We start from the raw sequence: 19,543 nt of genomic DNA on the forward strand, positions 1-19,543 counted from the left end.
GCAAACATAGGAAAATTGGAATTAGTACCAAACACACCCTACATCTTAGACCTAAGCGGCTAAGCCACCTAACTAAAGCTAGAAAGTGTGCAACCTTTACGTTATTTAGCTTTGGTCAAAACTTCTGAATTTTTTGGTAAAATTAAGAGGCCTCAAAAGAAGACTGATTTTTTTTTTTAGATATTCCTCGTGTCCAAATTTGAATCAAGTCATCAAATGCCGCCCATGTGTTTAATTTGAAATTCCAAAATATAGATTAACCAAATTTTCCCTTCTAGGCTATATATACGCGAATTCGCGATAGGCAATTATGAATTAACCATAATTATATACAATCAGAGGAAATCATTAGATTCTTTAGCCACTAATTAAAATTTTAATTCTAATACCAATTGCCTATTCAAGATCATGGGTGTTGCAATTTTTACCCAAGAATTTACATCCCCTATAGCACCAATTCGTTTGTTTAAAGCTCTAATTGTGGACTCAAAGTCCCTCATACCCAAACTCTTGCCTCAATTTGTTGAGAGTGTTGATTTGTTACAAGGAGATGGTGGAGCTGGAAGTATCGAACAAGTGAACTTCACAAAAGGTTAGTGAATATATTTTTTGGTGTTCGGTTGATGAAGTTATATATATATATATATATATATATATATATATATATATATATATATATATATATATATTAGTAAACAAATACATCCCTTGAGATGCATCCCTTCTTCGAACCCCTGTACAGAGGCGGATGCAGTGTACTGTCTACGGGTTCAACTGAACCTATAACTTTCGACGCAGAGTAAAAATTTATATGTAAAGATTCATTAAAATTGCAAAAATAGTAGATATGAAACTATAATTTTAAAAATATAATGGGTTCATTGTTAAAAACCTTAAAATTGAACCTATAGGATTTAAATCCTGAATCCGTCTCTGCCCCCTGTATGAATGCAGGATACCTTATGTACTTGGCTGTCCTTTATATTAGCAAACATGAGAGCGTTTCTATGAAACTTTTGGATATTAAAGATGAATAATAAACGTTTATGTATTAATTGTAGCATGTAATATGAATTTTTAAAAAAAAATCATTTACTCTTTTGGATGAAAAATAATTTTCTTTAACAATCAAACACCAGGACGACTTTCTCATAGAAAATATTTTTTTTAAAAGATGACTTCCGGCGTATCAAACACACCCGCAAATGAAGCTTAAGGAAAATTCTACCCCCTCCTCGTAATCTCTAATCAAATGATTATATAACAATTGCCCTAATGACATTTTATACTAGCCATTACAATGACATTTTAATAGTGTTAATGACATTTCCTAAATGGTGTGATGTAATGACATTTTGCATAACATCCCTTGTGGGGTGACCCTTTTTCGAATCATGTGTGAATGCAGGATCAATGTTTCATATATCGGGCTGGCCTTTTTACATTTTATTTATAGTGCTAAGTTTGGTTTAATTTGCAGGTAGTCCTTTTGAGTTTGTGAAACATAGAATAGATGAACTAGATAAAGAAAATATGGTGTGCAAATACACTATGATTGAAGGGGATGCATTGGCAGATAAGTTTGACTCTATTTCTTATGAAGTAAAATTTGAAGAGTCCAATAATGGTGGCTGTATTTGCAAGATGACAACTGAGTATATTGGAATTGGTGATTTTATCGTCAAAGAAGAAGATATCAAGGCTGGGAAAGATAGTGCAATTGGCATATATAAAGCTGTGGAATCTCACCTCCTTCAAAATCCAAACCTTTATGCGTAAATTGCTTCGTGTTAAAATGAAGCCTATGACTATGATTCCTTCTTTCTTTGATAAATGATAAAAATAAAGAAACATTTTATTGTTAAAGATAAATAGCAGTCCAAAAATCATCCCTATAGTTTTACCAAAGGGTCACATGAGAAGCAAAATTCTGTTAGAAGTGGATGGAAAATTTAATAGGGGGATGCTTTTGGTTAAGTTTTGGGAACTTAAGGGATGAATTTTGTTAAGTGGGATATTAAAAGAATGTATTAGAAGTTGAGAGGACACTATAAGGATAATTTTGGTCAAAAACTCTAACAAAATGTATTCAATTGACGTGCATTTAATGTTTAATGCTTATTTCAACATTGTTTAATATCAACGTGGCTGTACTTTTGTGTTTCGATCGGGAAGTATTATAACAAGAACATGTTCCATAGTAACGCCTAAATGTAGTTCATTTTTTGTGTGTAACTAACATAATTTAATTAATCACCAAGAAGCTTTTACAAAACCATAGCTACGCTCACACAGCTAGCTATCTAATCAAATAACTAAAAGAGACTACACAAAACTCCCAACTAAACTCAGACAACTATCTACTAGTGAAATGACAAAAGGGCAATGCAAATATAATCAAAATTGGAGGCTATGCAGGTAGGTCATGGTTCCGGGTAGCAGTTGAGCACTGCAGATATAAGCTATCTCCTTTGCAATATGTTCCTATTGTCTGCTTCTTTGTTAAAAAATTCTGAGATTCCTTTCAATCCAATGATACACAACTTCTGCATATACCAACTTGAACACTTGTGCATGCTGAGATTTTCCTTTAGAGCATGTGATGATTCACTGGTTATGTTGCTGCCAATCTAAGGCACTTGGGCATTGTATTTGCAACTATTGATACAGCTTACTCCAAATATTTCTTGTGTACTAACACTTTATAAATAAGTGTTTTCTATTCTCCTTTTGCAACTGGCAAAATACACATTATGTATCCACATTGAATCCCCATTTGCATAGTCTATCAGAGGTCAACAACTTTCCATGCATCATGAGCCAAATTGTGAATTTTGCTTTTGGTTGTGCTGCATTTCTAAACAATAAAATTTTCCATTCCACTAGAGTGTAATCACCAAGGAGAGTCAGATATATTTGCCTGATTAAGCTTTTCTTGTGTGACTGCATATAGTGTTGATTCTTTAGTACTTTCCTGGCCTAAAAAACTTTCCTAACCATCCAACAAGCTTATTGTGGGGTTGTCCAGTTGGTGAACTGCTGTCCTTTGATATAGTATGTGTGAATCCATCGAATCCACGGTTTGTCCTGTTTATGTGCCAAATCTCAGCAAGTTTTGGCAATTGCTGCTCGATTCTAAAGCCTCAAGTTGGTGAGATTGAGCCCGCCCACAACTTTGGGCATACAGATTCTATTCCATGCAATAAATGCTTTTTTTTTGGGTGATAACATTGACACTTGACCAGATATATGATCTGCATATCCCTTCAATCAACTTAACCATCTTGATAGGTATCACAAATAACTGTGCCCAAAAAGCCTGATACCAAATAGCATACTTTGAATTAACTGCACCTTACCTGCATATGACAGTGTCTTTGCAGTCCAAGAGGTGATCCTTGCAGTCATTTTATCTATGAGAGACTGCCACTGGAGGATACTGAACTTCTTTGTAGACAATGGAACTCCACGATACTTGAAAGGCAAGTCTCTAGCAGTGAATCGTAAGTGTCGCAATATCTGTTGCCTGTGCTGTAAAGGGAGTCCATCAAAATAAGGTTCACTCTTTTTCTGGTTAGCCTGCAGTCCAGAAACCTGAGTAAATTGCAGGAACTTTTGCTATATTGCCTCTACAGATTTGATATCTCCTCTAGTAAAAAACAATAGATCATCAACAAAGCTAAGGTGTGTTATCCAAGCTTGGCACACCTAGGGTGGTGCTTGAATTCTTTAACTGTCTTGAGACCATTAAGATTTCTGCTCAGATACTCCAGTACTATAGCAAATAAGAAGGCTGACATTGGGTCACCTTGTCTTAATCCCTTACCAGCATTAAAGGGAGCTGTTGGCTCCCCATTAACTATGATGGAGAAGTTAATAGTTTGAATACATTCCATCACCCATGAGGTAAATATATGAGGAAACCTTATCTTATATACTATCATTCCACCAAATCATATGCTTTCTGAAGGTCTATTTTAATCATGCATCGAGGTGAGAGGTATTTTCTAGCATAAGCCTTCACTAGTACATGTGCTAGAATTATATTATCTGCAATCCTTCTCCCTGGTATGAATCCAGCCCGAGCTTCATTGATAACAGTGGTGATGACAACTTGCATTTTAGATGCTAGAATCTTAGAGATCAGTTTGTAGAGCATATTGCAGCAGGCAATTGGTCGAAACTCCTTTGCAGTTTTAGGCTTGGCAGTCTTGGGTACTAATGTGATGGTAGTGCAATTAATAGCTCTGTACATCCTGCTAATAGCAAAGAAATCTAGCACAAATTCTATGATTTCCTCTTTGATAACATGTCAAGTCTTCTTGAAAAAGCATGCATTGTAGCCATTTACTCCATGTGCTTTATCCTCTCCAATGAAGCATAGTCCTTTATAGATCTCTTTCTCAGTTACATCATTACAAAGAAACATTCTCTGTTGTTGTGAAAGGCTTGGTCTCTTCTGCATCACCAACTTGTCTATTGTAGGTAGTGAATGAGCAACAGTCTTCATCAGTGTTTTGTAGAAATCAACAATCTCTCTTTTATGGTTTCAGGATCAGTTAATCTGCAACCTGCAAATGATTGAGGTTCCTGGATCTGTTTTCTATGAGTTCTTTCCTTTATCACAGCTATAAAATACCTTGTATTAGAGTCTCCTAATTTTATCCATTTTGCTCTACCTTTTTGTTTTAGGGCTCCTTCTTCTTGCATATTTCATTTTTTCAGGCTTTGGATAAGGTTCTTCTCCTTCTCAGTTAGCTCATCAATGCTGTTGGAATTGATGTTCTTTTGGACTATAACAAGCTCATTCCTGGCTGTATCAATCTTCTGTCTTATGAATTTAAACTCCTCAATATTGAGCTTCCTGAGCAATGGTCTGAGTTTTTTCAATTTCAACCAAATGTCTTGCATTTTCCACCCGTGTAATCTCTGAGTCCATACTTGCTGGACAATACTTAGAAAAGTTTCATGTTCAGCCCACACATTGAAAAACTTAAAAGGTATTTTCATGATGCCCTGGTGTACATTAAACTCATATGTGCATGGTCAGATATGAAAGAGGCATCATAGACGCCAGTGATGTGTCCCCGTTGTATGATCCATTCATAGTTGCCATACATTCTGTCAATTCTGCTCCAAATTCTATCCACTCCAGCTTGTTTGTTAGACCAAGTGTAATATGGAAGCAACTCCTCTCAATTTCCTATTTTCTCTTTTTCTCCAAGTTCCTACTTAGATGAAAGTAAACGGAGTAACAAACGTAAAGACAAGGAACCAAAATCGAGGCAAGGAGACCCTCGATCCAGGGTCGGGGTGAAATGATTGCCCTCGGGAATATTGGGGCATAGTCCCCAGGTACGGTTCGAACCCCAAAGGTCTCGGAGAGTATTACCAGACGATCGAGCATGACCAACAGAAGGCTGTGATATTTGCGACCGACTGGATATCACAGCATGAATCTCGGCACGTATCGATAGAGAACCGGTGATTAATTAAATAGAAGATTTTTACCTTTTATAGATTTATACTTAGGGTAAAACTCCCCTACTATATAAAGGGGAGTTTGATTATTCATTGACGATATTGTAACATGAATATCAAGGCAATATACTATTTTTTCTCTATTATTCAAAGTTCTTGTTCCTGTTAATCAGTGCTTGTTCATTGTGAGTCCGGGATCGAGGGCGTATATTTCATTAAGGCTATTGTTATGTCCGGAATCACCCTCCTCAAGTGGTTTTATAATTTATTACCTCTTTTATCTGTTTAATCTAACACAATTTATTGTTTGTATCGAATTAATCCACGTATCTTTAAAATCACAAAAAAATTTAGTTGTTATCCGTTTTTGAGGGTAAACAGTTTGGCACTCACGTGGGGCTAAGGATAATAGTGGCTGTTTGATACAAATTTCCACAACACACTCTGCTTTACTCTTATTCTTTGAGATCTTATCTCAGAAATGCTTAAAGATGTCAAATTCTCAGTCTGCTCACCTAAACGTTGATGCTGAATCTGGCTACCATGGTGAGAACAACAATATAATGCCCAGCAATGGGGTTCACCCTGTTGACCCCAACGGGGTCCCGGTCGTAGATCCAATCGATGCTAAATCCCATGTGGCCATTAACGCTAACTTGCCCACTGACCCTAAGAACAACATTCGCGGGGGAGCCAGGTCGGTAGCCAGGGATACGCACGACAGTGAAGGCGATGGGATAAGCTTGTGGGTGGTCTTCAAAATGCTACAGGTTCAACAAGTAGCGATAGCCCAGTTGTAAAACCAAAGCTACGCTCCCAGTAGGGTTGAGCCCTAACCATCCCGGGAAAACACTCGCAGAAATGAACTAGTCACAGAAAGGCTGAGTGAAGTTGAATCCGGGACCAACCCCGAGATAATAAAGATGATCGAGGAATTAATAAAAAGGGTAGAATCAGGAGAAAAGAAAATTGAAGCTAACGACAAAATGGTAGAGACCTACAACTCCAGGGTCGACCAAATCCCAGGAGCACCACCGATACTGAAAGGTTTGGATTCCAAGAAGTTTGTCCAAAAGCCTTTCCCCCCGAGTGCAGCTCCGAAGCCGATCCCTATGAAGTTCCGTCTGCCCGAAATCCCGAAGTATAATGGAACGACTAATCTAAATAAACATGTGACCTCGTACACATGCTCCATCAAGGGAACGACTTGGAGAATGATGAAGTCGAATCCGTTCTGCTTAAAAAATTCAGAGAGACCTTGTTAAATGGAGCCATGATATGGTATCACAACTTACTCCCTAATTCTATTGACTCGTTTGTTATGTTTGTAGATGCCTTTGTAAAAGCGCATGCCGGAGCCATCAAAGTCGAAACCAGGAAGTCACACATTTTCAAAGTGAAGCAAAGAGATAATGAGATGCTCAGGGAATTCGTATCCCGGTTTCAATTGGATTGTATGAATCTGCCCCAATCGCGGATGATTGGGTCGTTCAGGCCTTCACCCAAGGACTCAATACTCGAAGCTCATTGGCTTCAGAACAGTTGAAGAAAAATCTGATAGAATATCCAGCGGTAACTTGGACCGACATCCATAACTGGTACCAATCAAAAATCAGGGTCGAAGATGATCAACTTGGGGCCCCTTCCTGTCACGATCCCAAAACTGACCCGGTCGTGATGACGCCTATCGTGAAACTAGGCCAACCTCAACTCAACAATCAACCCAATAATAATAAGTTTGAACACATTTACGGAAGCTTTTAACAGTTAAAGAACTATTTGAAACATAAGAAATTCCAAGAATAGATACAATCCAGCCCAAAACCGGGGTGTTACTGAGTGCATGAGCGTCTAAGGAAAATACATAGTCTAATATAATGTCTAAGGGAATAACTGAAATATAACAGGAAATTAAGGCGGAGAGCCAAGGCTTGTGAACGCCGTACAGATACCTCAATAATCTCCTAAGTCAGAAGCCTCAATCAACCACTGCCACTGGATCCAAAGTGCCTGAATCTGCACACGAGGTGCAGGGGGTAACGTGAGTACACTAACTCAGTAAGTAACAAGTCCAACCTTTGAACTGATAGGTAGTGACGAACTCACCTCATCAAAGGTAACAAGAATAATGTAAAGAAACGTAGGCATGCTTTCACTTAAATAAACAGCTCATACAGTAAAACAGAGCAAGTATGAACAAGGTAAAGAAGTGTAACTGCTACATTTATATGTCAATGCACATGCTGTATGACATGCACCATGCTCAGTGCATCATGTGCCCATAATCTCAAATGCTCGTCCACTCAATACTGTATATGGCTCGTACGGCCTAGGGAAGATCCATCCCAAAATATATACATCTCTGACAATAGTCACTCAGTACTGAGCAAGGCCATTCCAGCATGTGGAAAAGATCCATCTCCAGATAATAACAATGATAACAACCTCACAACCACTCGGTACTGTATATGGCTTATAAGGCCTAGGGAAGATCCATCCCGGATATATACACATCACAAACCATCGGTCTCCAGTACCGAGGAACAGGCCAACCAGCCTCACAGAGAAGATCCATCTCCATAACAAGGGAAGATCCATCCCTGAATATAATCAACTGCGATCATTAGGGGTATGTTATAGACACCGGAGAGGCTCCTACAACCCAAGCGCTATCACAAGCCAACAAAGGAATATATCAATAATCCGTTGCGGTGTGCAGCCCGATCCCATAACTGCCATTCACAATCAGGCTCTCGGCCTCATTCAGTCATCACTCTCCAGTCTCAAACATACGGGCTCACAATGTCATGAAACTAGCTCGAAACAATGATATGATGTGCCAAGTAATAATAACTGAGACTAAGACATGATATGGTATGCATGAACAAGACTGAATATAGAATATAACGAATGTAATGAGATGACAGCAAGAAACGACCACTCGGGTCTCAATAGTATCGACGTGAAGCCATAACAGGATATCTAGCATGTTTTTACAACACATTTACCTAATCACATGATAGAAACACGTATATCAACAAGAAAAAGTTACTAAGCGGTGCCATGGAATGATCCAGGCCACAATTCTCACGGTGCACACCCACACGCCCGTCACTTGGCATTTGCATCACCTCAATAGTAATCATAAAACACATAATTCGGGGTTTCAAACCCTCAGAACCAAGTTTGGAAGCATTACTTACCTTAAGCCAAGACAAACTCTAGCCCGCGATGCCCTCCCCTCGTGATTCGGCCTCCAAATGCTCCGAAACTATCCAAAATTAGTATATTATCATCAATATACGCTAAAGGAGTGAAACCCATAGGAAAATTACCAAATTAGATCAAAAATCCTGAATTTGCTCAAACCCGGCCCCTGGGCCCATATCTCGAAATCTGATAAAAATTACAAGACTGGAAAGCCCATTCACTCACGAGTCTACCCATATCAAATTCACAAAAATCCGACGTCTAATGGTCATCCAAATACCCTAAAATTAACTCTCCAATTCACCTCCACTTTTCCCCCAAATTTTTCCCCAAATTTCCAATTTAGATGTTAAAAATCAAGACACAATCATGGAATTTAGCTAAAATTAAGTGAAGAATACTTACCCCAATCATTTCTCTAAAAACTCCTTCAAAAATCGCCTTCTACCGATCTCCCACTTCCATTTTATGTTTTGAACTCGGAACCCTCGTTTGGACCTTAAATCTGCCCAAATACACAACCATCGCGATATTAGAAGTACCATTGCGATCGCGAAGAAGAAGAAAAAGATGCCCCTGAATGACTCTACGCGATCGCATAATAACCTTCACGTTCGCGTTAAGCACCACTGACTGAACTACACATTCGTGGAACTGACCTCGCGAACACGAAGAGATAACCGCACTACCTCAGCTCATACCCAACACTACGCGAATGCATGATCACCAATGCAAATGCGATGCTCCATCTGCCACACCCTATGCGAACGCGGACCCATGCTCGCGAACGTGAAGAAGAAACAAGCAGCCTCAGACCTTTCCCTTACACGACCGCATCCTTTTCTCCGTGATCGTGAAGAAGAACCTTCTGCAACAGAAATACCAGCAAAACTGCCAACTTTTCAAGTTCAAATATGCCCTGTTGAGCATCTGAAACACACCCGAGGCCCTCGGGACCTCAACCAAACATGCCAACACTTCCCATAAATCATTCAAACTTAGTCGAGCCTTCGAATCACTCAAAACTACACCGAAATACCGAATCAACCTCGGATTCAAGCCTAAGAACTTATAAACTTTCAAATTTCATAAACGACGCCGAAACCTATCAAATCACCTCCAAATGACCTAAAATTTTGCACAAACTTTACAAATGACACTACGAACCTACTCCACCTTTCAGAATTCAATTCCGACCCCGATATCGAGATTTCCACTTCCGACTGGAAACTCTAAATTTCGAATTTCGCCAATTCAAGCCTAAATCTACCACGAACCTCCAAATCACATTTTGGATGCGCTCCCAAGTCCAAAATCACCTAATGGGGCTAACTAAATCATAAAAATCCAAATCCGAGATCGAATACTAAAAAGTCAAAACTTGGTCAAACCTTCCAAATTTAAAGCTTCAAACTGAGAATTGTTCTTCCAAATCTATTCCGATTATCTTGAAAACCAAAACTGACGGTTAACATAAGTCATAATACATCATACGGGGCTAGTCATGCCCTAGAAATGGCGAGCGAAGTGCAAATGCTAAAAAGGGCCGGTCAGGTCGTTATATCCTCCCCCACTTAAACATACGTTCGTCCTCGAACGTGCCCAGAGTTGTTTCGAAAACCATCAAATCGCTATGTAACCTTATCATGCACACACCCAGGGGTGATCCCACGTCACCCTATCTCATATAGGTCTGATAGCACAATGTAACTGAACTTTCACAATCCAACCTAGCCCATAAACCTTAGAACCAAATTTCCACTTCCGAAATTATCTTATAAGATCAGAACCTCACATCTACACACCGAATAAATATGAACATGCAGTAGCAATCCATAACCACAATTCAAGATGGAATTCATAGGATTATACCATACAACTCGAACACTCACAGCGAAAACTTCAGATCACCACAATTGCTCAAAATAACCGAATACCGATAATAAACCTCTTATCAAACAAAGCCTCATTCCCACACTTTCGTACTGCCAACGATGAAAGAAACGTAGGCATGCTTTCAGTTAAATAAACAGCTCGTACAGTAAAACAGAGCAAGTATGAACAAGGTAAAGAAGTGTAACTCTGCTACATTTATATGTCAATGCACATGCTGTATGAAATGCACCATGCTGAGTGCCTCATGTGCCCATAATCTCAAATGCTCGTCCACTCAATACTGTATATGGCTCGTACGGCCTAGGGAAGATCCATCCCAAAATATATACATCTCTGACAACAGTCACTCAGTACTGAGCAAGGCCATTCCAGCATGTGGAAAAGATCCATCTCCAGATAATAACAATGATAACAACCTCACAACCACTCGGTACTGTATATGGCTTATAAGGCCTAGGGAAGATCCATCCCGGATATATACACATCACAAACCATCGGTCTCCAGTACCGAGGAACAGGCCAACCAGCCTCATAGAGAAGATCCATCTCCATAACAAGGGAAGATCCATCCCTGAATATAATCAACTGCGATCATTAGGGGTATGTTATAGACACCGGAGAGGCTCCTACAACCCAAGCGCTATCACAAGCCAACAAAGGCATATATCAATAATCCGTTGCGGTGTGCAGCCCGATCCCATAACTGCCATTCACAATCAGGCTCTCGGCCTCATTCAGTCATCACTCTCCAGTCTCAAACATACGGGCTCACAATGTCATGAAACTAGCTCGAAACAATGATATGATGTGCCAAGTAATAATAACTGAGACAGAGACATGATATGATATGAATGAACAAGAGTGAGTACAGAATAGGGGTTTTGAACCTTCAAAACTAAGTTTGGAAGCGTTACTTACCTTAAGCCAAGCCAAACTCTAGCCCGCGACGCCCTCGCCTCTCAATTCGGCCTCCAAATGCTCTGAAACTATCCAAAATCAGTATATTATCATCAATACACGCTAAAGGAGTGAAACCTATAGGAAAATTACCAAATTAGATAAAAAAATCCCGAATTTGCTCAAACCCGGCCCCCGAGCCCACGCCTCGAAATCCGATAAAAATCACAAGACTTGAAAGCCCATTCACTCACGAGTCTAACCATATCAAATTCACCAAAATTCGACGTCAAATGGCCATCCAAATCCCTAAAATTAACTCTCCAATTCACCTCCACTCTTTCCCCAAAATTTCACCCCAAATTCCCAATTTAGATGTTAAAAATCAAGACACAATCATGGAATTTAGCTAAAATTAAGTGAAGAACACTTACCCCAATCATTTCTCTAAAAACCCCTTCAAACATTGCCTTCTACCGAGCTCCCACTTCCATTTTATGTTATGAACTCGGAACCCTCATTTGGATCTTTTAAATCTGCCCAGATACACAGCCATCGCGATCGCGGAAGTACCATCTCGATCGCGAAGAAGAAGAAAAAGATGCCCCTGAATGACTCTACACGATCGCATAATAACCTTCACGATCGCGTTAAGCACCACTAACTAAACTACGCGTTCGCAGAATTGACCTCGCGAACGCGAAGAGATAACCTCACTGCCTCAGCTCAGATCCAACACTACGTGAACGCATGCTCACCAACGCGAATACGATGCTTCATCTTCCACACCCTATGCTAACGCGGACCCATGCTCACGAATGCGAAGAAGAAACAAGCAGCCTCAGACCTTTCCCTTACGCGACCACATCTTTCTCTCCGCGATCGCGTAGGAGAACCTTCTACAATAGAAATACCAGCAAAACTGCCAACTTTTCAAGTCCAAATATGCCCCGTTAAGCATCCGAAACAACCCCGAGGCCCTCGGGACCTCAACCAAACATGCAAACACATACCATAACATTATTCAAACTTAGTTGAGTCTTCGAATCACTCAAAATAACACCAAAACACCAAGTCAACCTCAGATTCAAGCCTAAGAACTTATAAACTATCAAATTCCACAAACGACGCCGAAACTTATCAAATCACCTCCAAATGACCTGAAATTTTGCACACACTTCACAAAGGATACTACGAACCTACTCCAACTTTCAAATTCCATTCCAACCCCGATATCGAGATTTCCAATGCCGATCGGAAACTCCAAATTTCCAATTTCGCCAATTCAAGTCTAAAACTAACACGGACCTCCAAATCACATTCCGGACGCGCTCCCAAGTCCAAAATCACCTAATGGAGCTAACCAAATCATAAAAATTCAAATCCGAGATCGAATACTAAAAAGTCAAAACTTGGTCAAACCTTCCAAATTTAAAGCTTCAAACTGAGAATTCTTCTTCCAAATCTATTCCGATTATCATGAAAACCAAAACCGATGATTAACATAAGTCATAATATATCATACGGGGCTAGTCATGCCCGAGAACTGGCGAGCGAAGTGCAAATACTCAAAATGACTAGTCTAGTCGTTATACTTCCGGGTCCATTTATCCTGTCAAAGCTAGTGACAGATTGAAAAGAGACATTGATCATGAACCAAGATCAAATAGAGACCAGTATCAACCATACAATGGAGATCGAAGAGGTAATGGGTCTAGACGAAACCCTATGAGAAGTGAAAAGAGAAGCGATCGAGGTCAAAATAATCGAGGACTCATGAGAAAAATTATTTTGACAGGCCGATCGGGCCTAAGAAAGCGCTGAGGTTATCGAAATACAACTTCAATGTCGATGTTGCTGCCATCATATCTTCCATCGGACACATCAAAGACATCAAGTAGCCTTGACCTTTACAATCCGATCCTACCCAAAGGGACCCTAAACTAATGTGTAAATATCATGGAACTCACGGCCACCGAACTGAAGACTATTGACAACTGAGAGAGGAAGTAGCCTGGTTATTGAACAACGAACACCTCCGAGAGATTCTAAGCAATCGAGCCAAAAATAATTTCAGTAATAGGGACTCTAATAAGTAGATTGAGCAGGAGGAACCTCAACACATCATTAACATGATCATTGATAGAGTCTACGTCCCCTAGGGGCCGATGTTAAAGTGCACCAAAGTGTCCATCACTAGGGAAAAATGGACTCGATATTACGTGATAGAAGGAACCGTATCTTTCAACGACGAGGATGCTGAAGGCATCGTACAACCATACTATGATGCACTGGTAATATCTGTACTCATAAATAAATCTCGAGTTAAGCGTGTGTTAATTGATCCAGGTAACTCGGCCAATATCATCAGATCGAGGGTCGTGGAACAACTCGGTCTGTAAAACCAAATAGTGCCTGTAGTCCGAGTCTTAAACAGGTTCAACATGGCTTGCGAGACCACTAAAGGGGAGATAACCCTACCGGTAAACACCGATGGGACCATTCAGGACACAAAATTCTACGTGATCGAAGGAGATATGAGGTACAATGCTTTATTTGGGAGGCCATGGATTCACAACATGAGGGTAGTACCCTCGACGCTACATCAGGCATTGAAATTTCCTACACCGGGCGGGATCAAAATAGTTTACGGGAACAACCAACTGTAAAAGAAATATTTGCAGTCGATAGGGTGGTCCCAATATCCACACTTTCGACATCGAAGAGTCCGAGTTCAGCCACCAAGGGAGAAACCAAATAGCAATCACCGACGCCAGCCAAAACTGAACTAGAGAAGCGGGAGACAAGCGAGGACGACCACTATAGAGACCCTAGGTCTTTCATAGCCCCTGACGATTTCGATACGATCAAGTCAATGGTTGAGAAGCCGGAGCAAGTAAAGTTGATCAAGCATTTGCCCGATCGAAAGGTATAACTGGGCACGAGGTTAAGTCCCGAGCTCAGGAAAAAACTAATTGAATTCCTTATAGCTAACATAGATTGTTTCGCTTTGTCCTACCTTGACATAACAGGGATCCCGCCGAAAATAACTACTCACAATCTGAGCCTGGATCAGAAGTTCCACCCTATCAAACAGAAAAGGAGGCCTCAGTCCGAAGTCAAGAATGCATTCATCAAAGATGAGGTATCTAAACTCCTTAAAATATGATCCATTTGGGAAGTTAAGTACCCTGATTGGTTAGCAAACATAGTAGTAGTGCCTAAAAAATGGAATAAATTAAGAATGTGTGTAAACTACAAAGACATGAACAAGGCATCCCCCAAGGATTCTTTTTGTCACGACCCAAACTAGAGGGCCATGAATAGCACCCGACCATACTTGCCGAGCACCAACGTACATTTTATCTAGCCTTTTTTATTATCTTTTAGGACTGACAAGATCAATATAAATGGTAGAAATAGATCATGGACAACTAACAATAAAATATCATGGCATGAACATACATAACAGGGGATGGCCAAACAATCAAGAAACTACATATAAGGTACGAGCTACCACTCTACCATGAAAGACTATACAACAAAAACCAGCCGACATGGCATACCAAACTATACATGAGTCGACACCTGTCTATCATCCTCTAAATGAACATAAGTGCTGCAACATAGTCGGAACAGGGCCCCAACATACCCATAATGTCTATAACAAAAATGCATACCAAGACCACAACAAGTTCAGAAAAGGGATCTCGCCAAGCACTGCTGAACTGGACAACCTACTGTGGTGGGGGAGCTATACCTGCCTGTCTATCAGGGCCTGCAGCACGACATGCAATGTCCACAAATAAAAGGACGTCAGTACGAATAAAGTACTGAGTATGTAAGGCAAGGAACCATAAATACGAACAGTAATGTAAGCAGGGATAAAAAATATACAACCTGGAACATCTGAGTACCTCTGAGGGCTACTGACATGAAATGCATGATACATATGTATGTATACATAAACTTTTAAAACATACGCCTCTGTGGGCATTATCATCATCATCATATCGTACCCAGCCATAATAGGCTCGGTTAAAAACATACCCGGCCATCCTAAGGCTCGGTAAAATAGTACCCGACCACGTGGAGCTCGGTAAAATCCAACTGGTCAGTGGTTGCACAATAGGTGCCGTACCCGGCCAACTATAGCACAGCTCGGTAGATTAAAATAGATACATATATATAATACATGCTCGACTCATAGAATCACATTCTAAATCTTTCGGAGTGACGTAAGGTCGGTATCCTCTGTACAGGTTATTAGGACTAACTCTTCACTATGAACCTTATAAGAATCAGGAAGTACCAACAACATTGATAACATAAGAATAAGAGAAGCAACATTAACATCAATCGTTCCATAAGAGGGAAAGCAATGTAAGTACTGCTAGCTTCTAAGAGTAGAGTATCTTTGGAAGCTCGTTCATTACATTATGTACAATCGGAGTCATGCAAAAGAAGGAAAGGGATAGCCTCACATACCTTGTATATATTGCCCTAATCACAAGCTATGCAATTTTCACAACTCCTTAGTCTACAATAAGAGAAACGATACTATCGTTATAATTTAAATGTCATAACTATTATGTATTGACCACAAACTATTTTACGTTGAAACGGACAACACCTCCCCTATATATATGACTTTACACCATTCAAAAAAATCACCAAACAACCCAAACAACATCAATAATAAACATATTGAGCCTCCCAAAATAGTCCACGCACAACCTAATTACATCATACATACGACGACCATCGTAGTCGTGTCAAACGACCTGGAAATGTTACGAATAACTATCAGCCCACTACCCTACATATATATGGTGTTTCTATACATACTTACACCTCCAAAACTCCACAAAACAGTAGTAAAACACGCATCCAAATAGCAACACAAAATAGTCCACAAAACAGTCCGCTACAAGTGAATAACTCGAACTCACGGCTTCCGATCATCGCCCCGTGAGTTCTTACATGTATAGAATGAATTACCATGAATTAACAGCAGAGAAAAATGTATGAAAGATGGAATTAACTTGCCTTACTTATTGGATAACTCAGCCCTTCCCTTGGTTCTTTAAACTCTAGGTTTTACTTTCAAATAGAACTTGAAAGAGAGGGAAAATCGATTAGGGTTTGTGTGGGATTTTTGGGGAGGAGTTGCAGGGGCTAACTTTGGTTTTGAGGGTCTGAAATATGGATGAAATAACTGAGTTCATAACCTCTTAAAATTCCTCTCTTGGCCGACTTAGGTCTTTTAATCTTGTCCTATCATTTTGGCAAGTAGGTGATGTACCTACTTGTCATCTACCAATCTGCACAGGCTTGCGAAAATATTAATATCTCTATACTCTGAGATTATATTGATTGACAAACGGTTTAATGCGTTGGAAACTAGACTCATAGATATTTATTTTGGTGGGTAGATCACCCCATAATTCCTTGTAAATTAGGAGAAAAGCTTAGAAACATTTGACCTAATGTTTAAGTAAAATTATGAACCTAAGTTGCGACACCTCAAGATAATCTCATCCCCGAGTCTACTTCAAGACTTATGATACGGATATTATATGATTCAAACACCTTAATACATGACCTCTTGAGTGTATTAAGAACCTCTAGGTTTACCTGAAAATACAAGTTACAACATCCTTGATTCGTTTAACTTCTAATACTTGTTAATCACCCTTATACACCCTTGTATCACTTAAGACCAATAGGATTAACTTCTTATCATCTCAAAGGTAATTCCTTCTTGGATTTATGTTAACTAATATATGGCATGAACTAACGCGTGTGGATATGGGTTGTAACACCCTTCCCCCCTTAGGAACATTCGTCCTCGAATGTAAGGGTTCATGGGGAGTTTAAATCATCGTGGATTCCGGCCAAGTTTCTCCCATAAATAGAGGACAAACTTGCAAGCGGTTAACTCAACGTATGGCCTTACAAGAGTATGCAAAGCATTATGGACATGTACATTATCTACATATCGCCATTTTGTATTAAGGAAGAGTATTCTCAAGTTATTGCTTACCTCATAGAGCCATTTCACCTTCCAATGTATCATGTGTTCCACCAACATCCTTGTTATCTTCATTCTGGAATAGGTACGGGTATTTAGACTTCATCTCCTCTTCTGCTTCCCATGTCATTTCTTCCATATTCTTGTTCCTCCACAATACTTTGATGGAAACTACATCTTTTGTTCTCAGCTTGCGGACTTGTCGATCTAATATAGCCACTGGCACTTCTTCATATGATAGGTCCTCTGTAACATGTACATCTTTGATAGGGAAGACTCGAGAAAGGTCTCCAATACATTTCCTCAACATAGATACATGGAATACCGGGTGGACAAATTCCAATTTGGATGGCAATTCTAACTCATAAGCAACCTGTCCAATCCGTCGAAGAATTTTATACGACCCGATATACCTTGGACTCAGCTTACCTTTCTTCCCAAAATGCATAATACCCTTCATTGGTGAGATCCTCAGGAAAACCCAATCACCAACCTTAAACTCCAGATCATAACGTCGGACATCGGAATAAGATTTTTGCCTGCTTTGTGCCTTCCTCAATCGCTCCTGTATCACTTTCGCCTTCTCAATAGCTTGGTGAATCAAATCTGGCCCATATAATTCTGTTTCACCGACTTCGAACCATCCAACTGGTGATCTACATCTTCTCCCGTATAGTGCCTCGTATGGGGCCATTTTAATACTGGAATGGTAGCTATTATTGTAGGCGAATTCTATGAGTGGAAGATGGTCATCCCAATTTCCCTTAAAATCTAGAACACATGCTCGTAACATATCTTCCAGTGTCTGAATGGTACATTCAGCCTGTCCGTCAATCTACGGATGAAATGCAGTGCTGAGATTCACTTGTGCGCCTAAACCCTTCTGAAAAGACCTCCAAATTGTAAATTGAGCTCCTCGGTCTGATATATAGATACCAGCACACCATGAAGCCTAAGAATCTCCTTGATATACAACTTCACATAATCTTCAGCCGTGTAAGTTGTCTTAACTGGCAGAAAATGAGCACATTTTGTAAGTCGATCAATTATCAACCAGATGGAGTCAAACTTATGATAAGAGCGTGGTAATCCAATAATGAAGTCCATATTAATCACCTCCCATTTCCAGGTCGGAATCTCTATATTCTGAAGCAATCCACCGGGTTTCTGATGTTCTATCTTTACTTGTTGACAATTGGGACACTGGGATACAAATTCTGCAATAGACTTCTTCATGTTATCCCACCAATACGGCTCCTTGACATCATGATACATCTTTGTCGAGCTGGGATGGATGGAATATCGGGATTGATGAATCTCATTCATAATCTTCTCTCGCAACCCTGCCACATTAGGTACATATAATCGGCCCTGGTATCTCAGTGCCCCATCTCTTCCGATCTCAAAAGCCATACTTTTACACTGCTGAATGCTCTCTCTTAATCGTACTAAGATAGGATCTTCATATTGTCGTGCTTTTACCTTGGCTACCAAAGATGATTCTGATGTATTCTGTACAGTAACACCTCCGTTATCAGAGTCTAACAATCTGATTCTCATATTGGCTAGCTGATGAAGCTCTTTAGTCAACCCCATCTACCTGCCTCAATATGTACTAAGCTTCCCATTGATTTACGGCTGAGAGCATCTGCCACAACATTGGCTCTACCGGGATGATACAATATCTCGACGTCGTAGTCATTCAGTAATTCAAGCCACCTACGTTGCCTCAAATTCAACTCTTTCTGCTTGAATATGTATTGTAAACTCTTGTGATCTGTGTAGATGTCAACATGGACGCTGTATAAGTAGTGCCGCCATATCTTCAAAACATATATTACTGCAGCCAATTCCAAATCATGGGTTGGATAATTCTTTTCATGCTTCTTCAATTGTCTTGATGCATAAACAATCACCTTCCTATGCTGCGTCAATACGCATCCCAAACCTATACCTGAGGCATCACAATATACCACATAACCTTCTGTTCCTTCAGGGAGAGTGAGCACTGGTGCGGATGTAAAT

General features: G+C 40.0%; 2 protein-coding genes across 2 annotated transcripts; one reads left to right on the plus strand and one right to left on the minus strand.

Annotated features, from left to right (window-relative positions):
• Positions 1 to 303: 303 nt before the first annotated feature.
• LOC142166410 (pathogenesis-related protein STH-2-like) lies at positions 304 to 2,143 on the plus strand. The gene is made up of 2 exons (XM_075225623.1): positions 304 to 592; positions 1,481 to 2,143. The coding sequence occupies exons 1-2, from the start codon at positions 409 to 411 to the stop codon at positions 1,777 to 1,779; spliced, it is 483 nt and encodes a 160-aa protein (XP_075081724.1). The 5' UTR covers positions 304 to 408; the 3' UTR covers positions 1,780 to 2,143.
• Positions 2,144 to 2,893: 750 nt separating this feature from the next.
• LOC142166086 (uncharacterized) lies at positions 2,894 to 3,896 on the minus strand. The gene is made up of 3 exons (XM_075224503.1): positions 3,735 to 3,896; positions 3,360 to 3,579; positions 2,894 to 2,943 (listed from the first exon to the last, which is right to left on the minus strand). Exons 1-3 carry the CDS (start codon positions 3,894 to 3,896, stop codon positions 2,894 to 2,896), a joined length of 432 nt encoding a protein of 143 aa, XP_075080604.1.
• Positions 3,897 to 19,543: the final 15,647 nt, after the last annotated feature.

This window comes from Nicotiana tabacum, chromosome 11 (assembly GCF_000715075.1).
Source record: "Nicotiana tabacum cultivar K326 chromosome 11, ASM71507v2, whole genome shotgun sequence".
Classification (NCBI taxonomy): Eukaryota; Viridiplantae; Streptophyta; class Magnoliopsida; order Solanales; family Solanaceae; genus Nicotiana; species Nicotiana tabacum.

Bases quoted from the DNA above. Each gene is read 5' to 3' on its own strand.
- LOC142166086 (XM_075224503.1), bottom strand. From the start codon at position 3,896: ATGGAATGTATTCAAACTATTAACTTCTCCATCATAGTTAATGGGGAG. The intron at 3,580-3,734 runs GTTAAAGAATTC...TCTGGACTGCAG, and splicing joins ATCTTAATGGTCTCAAGACA to GCTAACCAGAAAAAGAGTGA. The intron at 2,944-3,359 runs GTAAGGTGCAGT...CACTATATGCAG, and splicing joins AAAGACACTGTCATATGCAG to TCACACAAGAAAAGCTTAAT.
- LOC142166410 (XM_075225623.1), top strand. From the start codon at position 409: ATGGGTGTTGCAATTTTTACCCAAGAATTTACATCCCCTATAGCACCA. The intron at 593-1,480 runs GTTAGTGAATAT...TTTAATTTGCAG, and splicing joins ACAAGTGAACTTCACAAAAG to GTAGTCCTTTTGAGTTTGTG.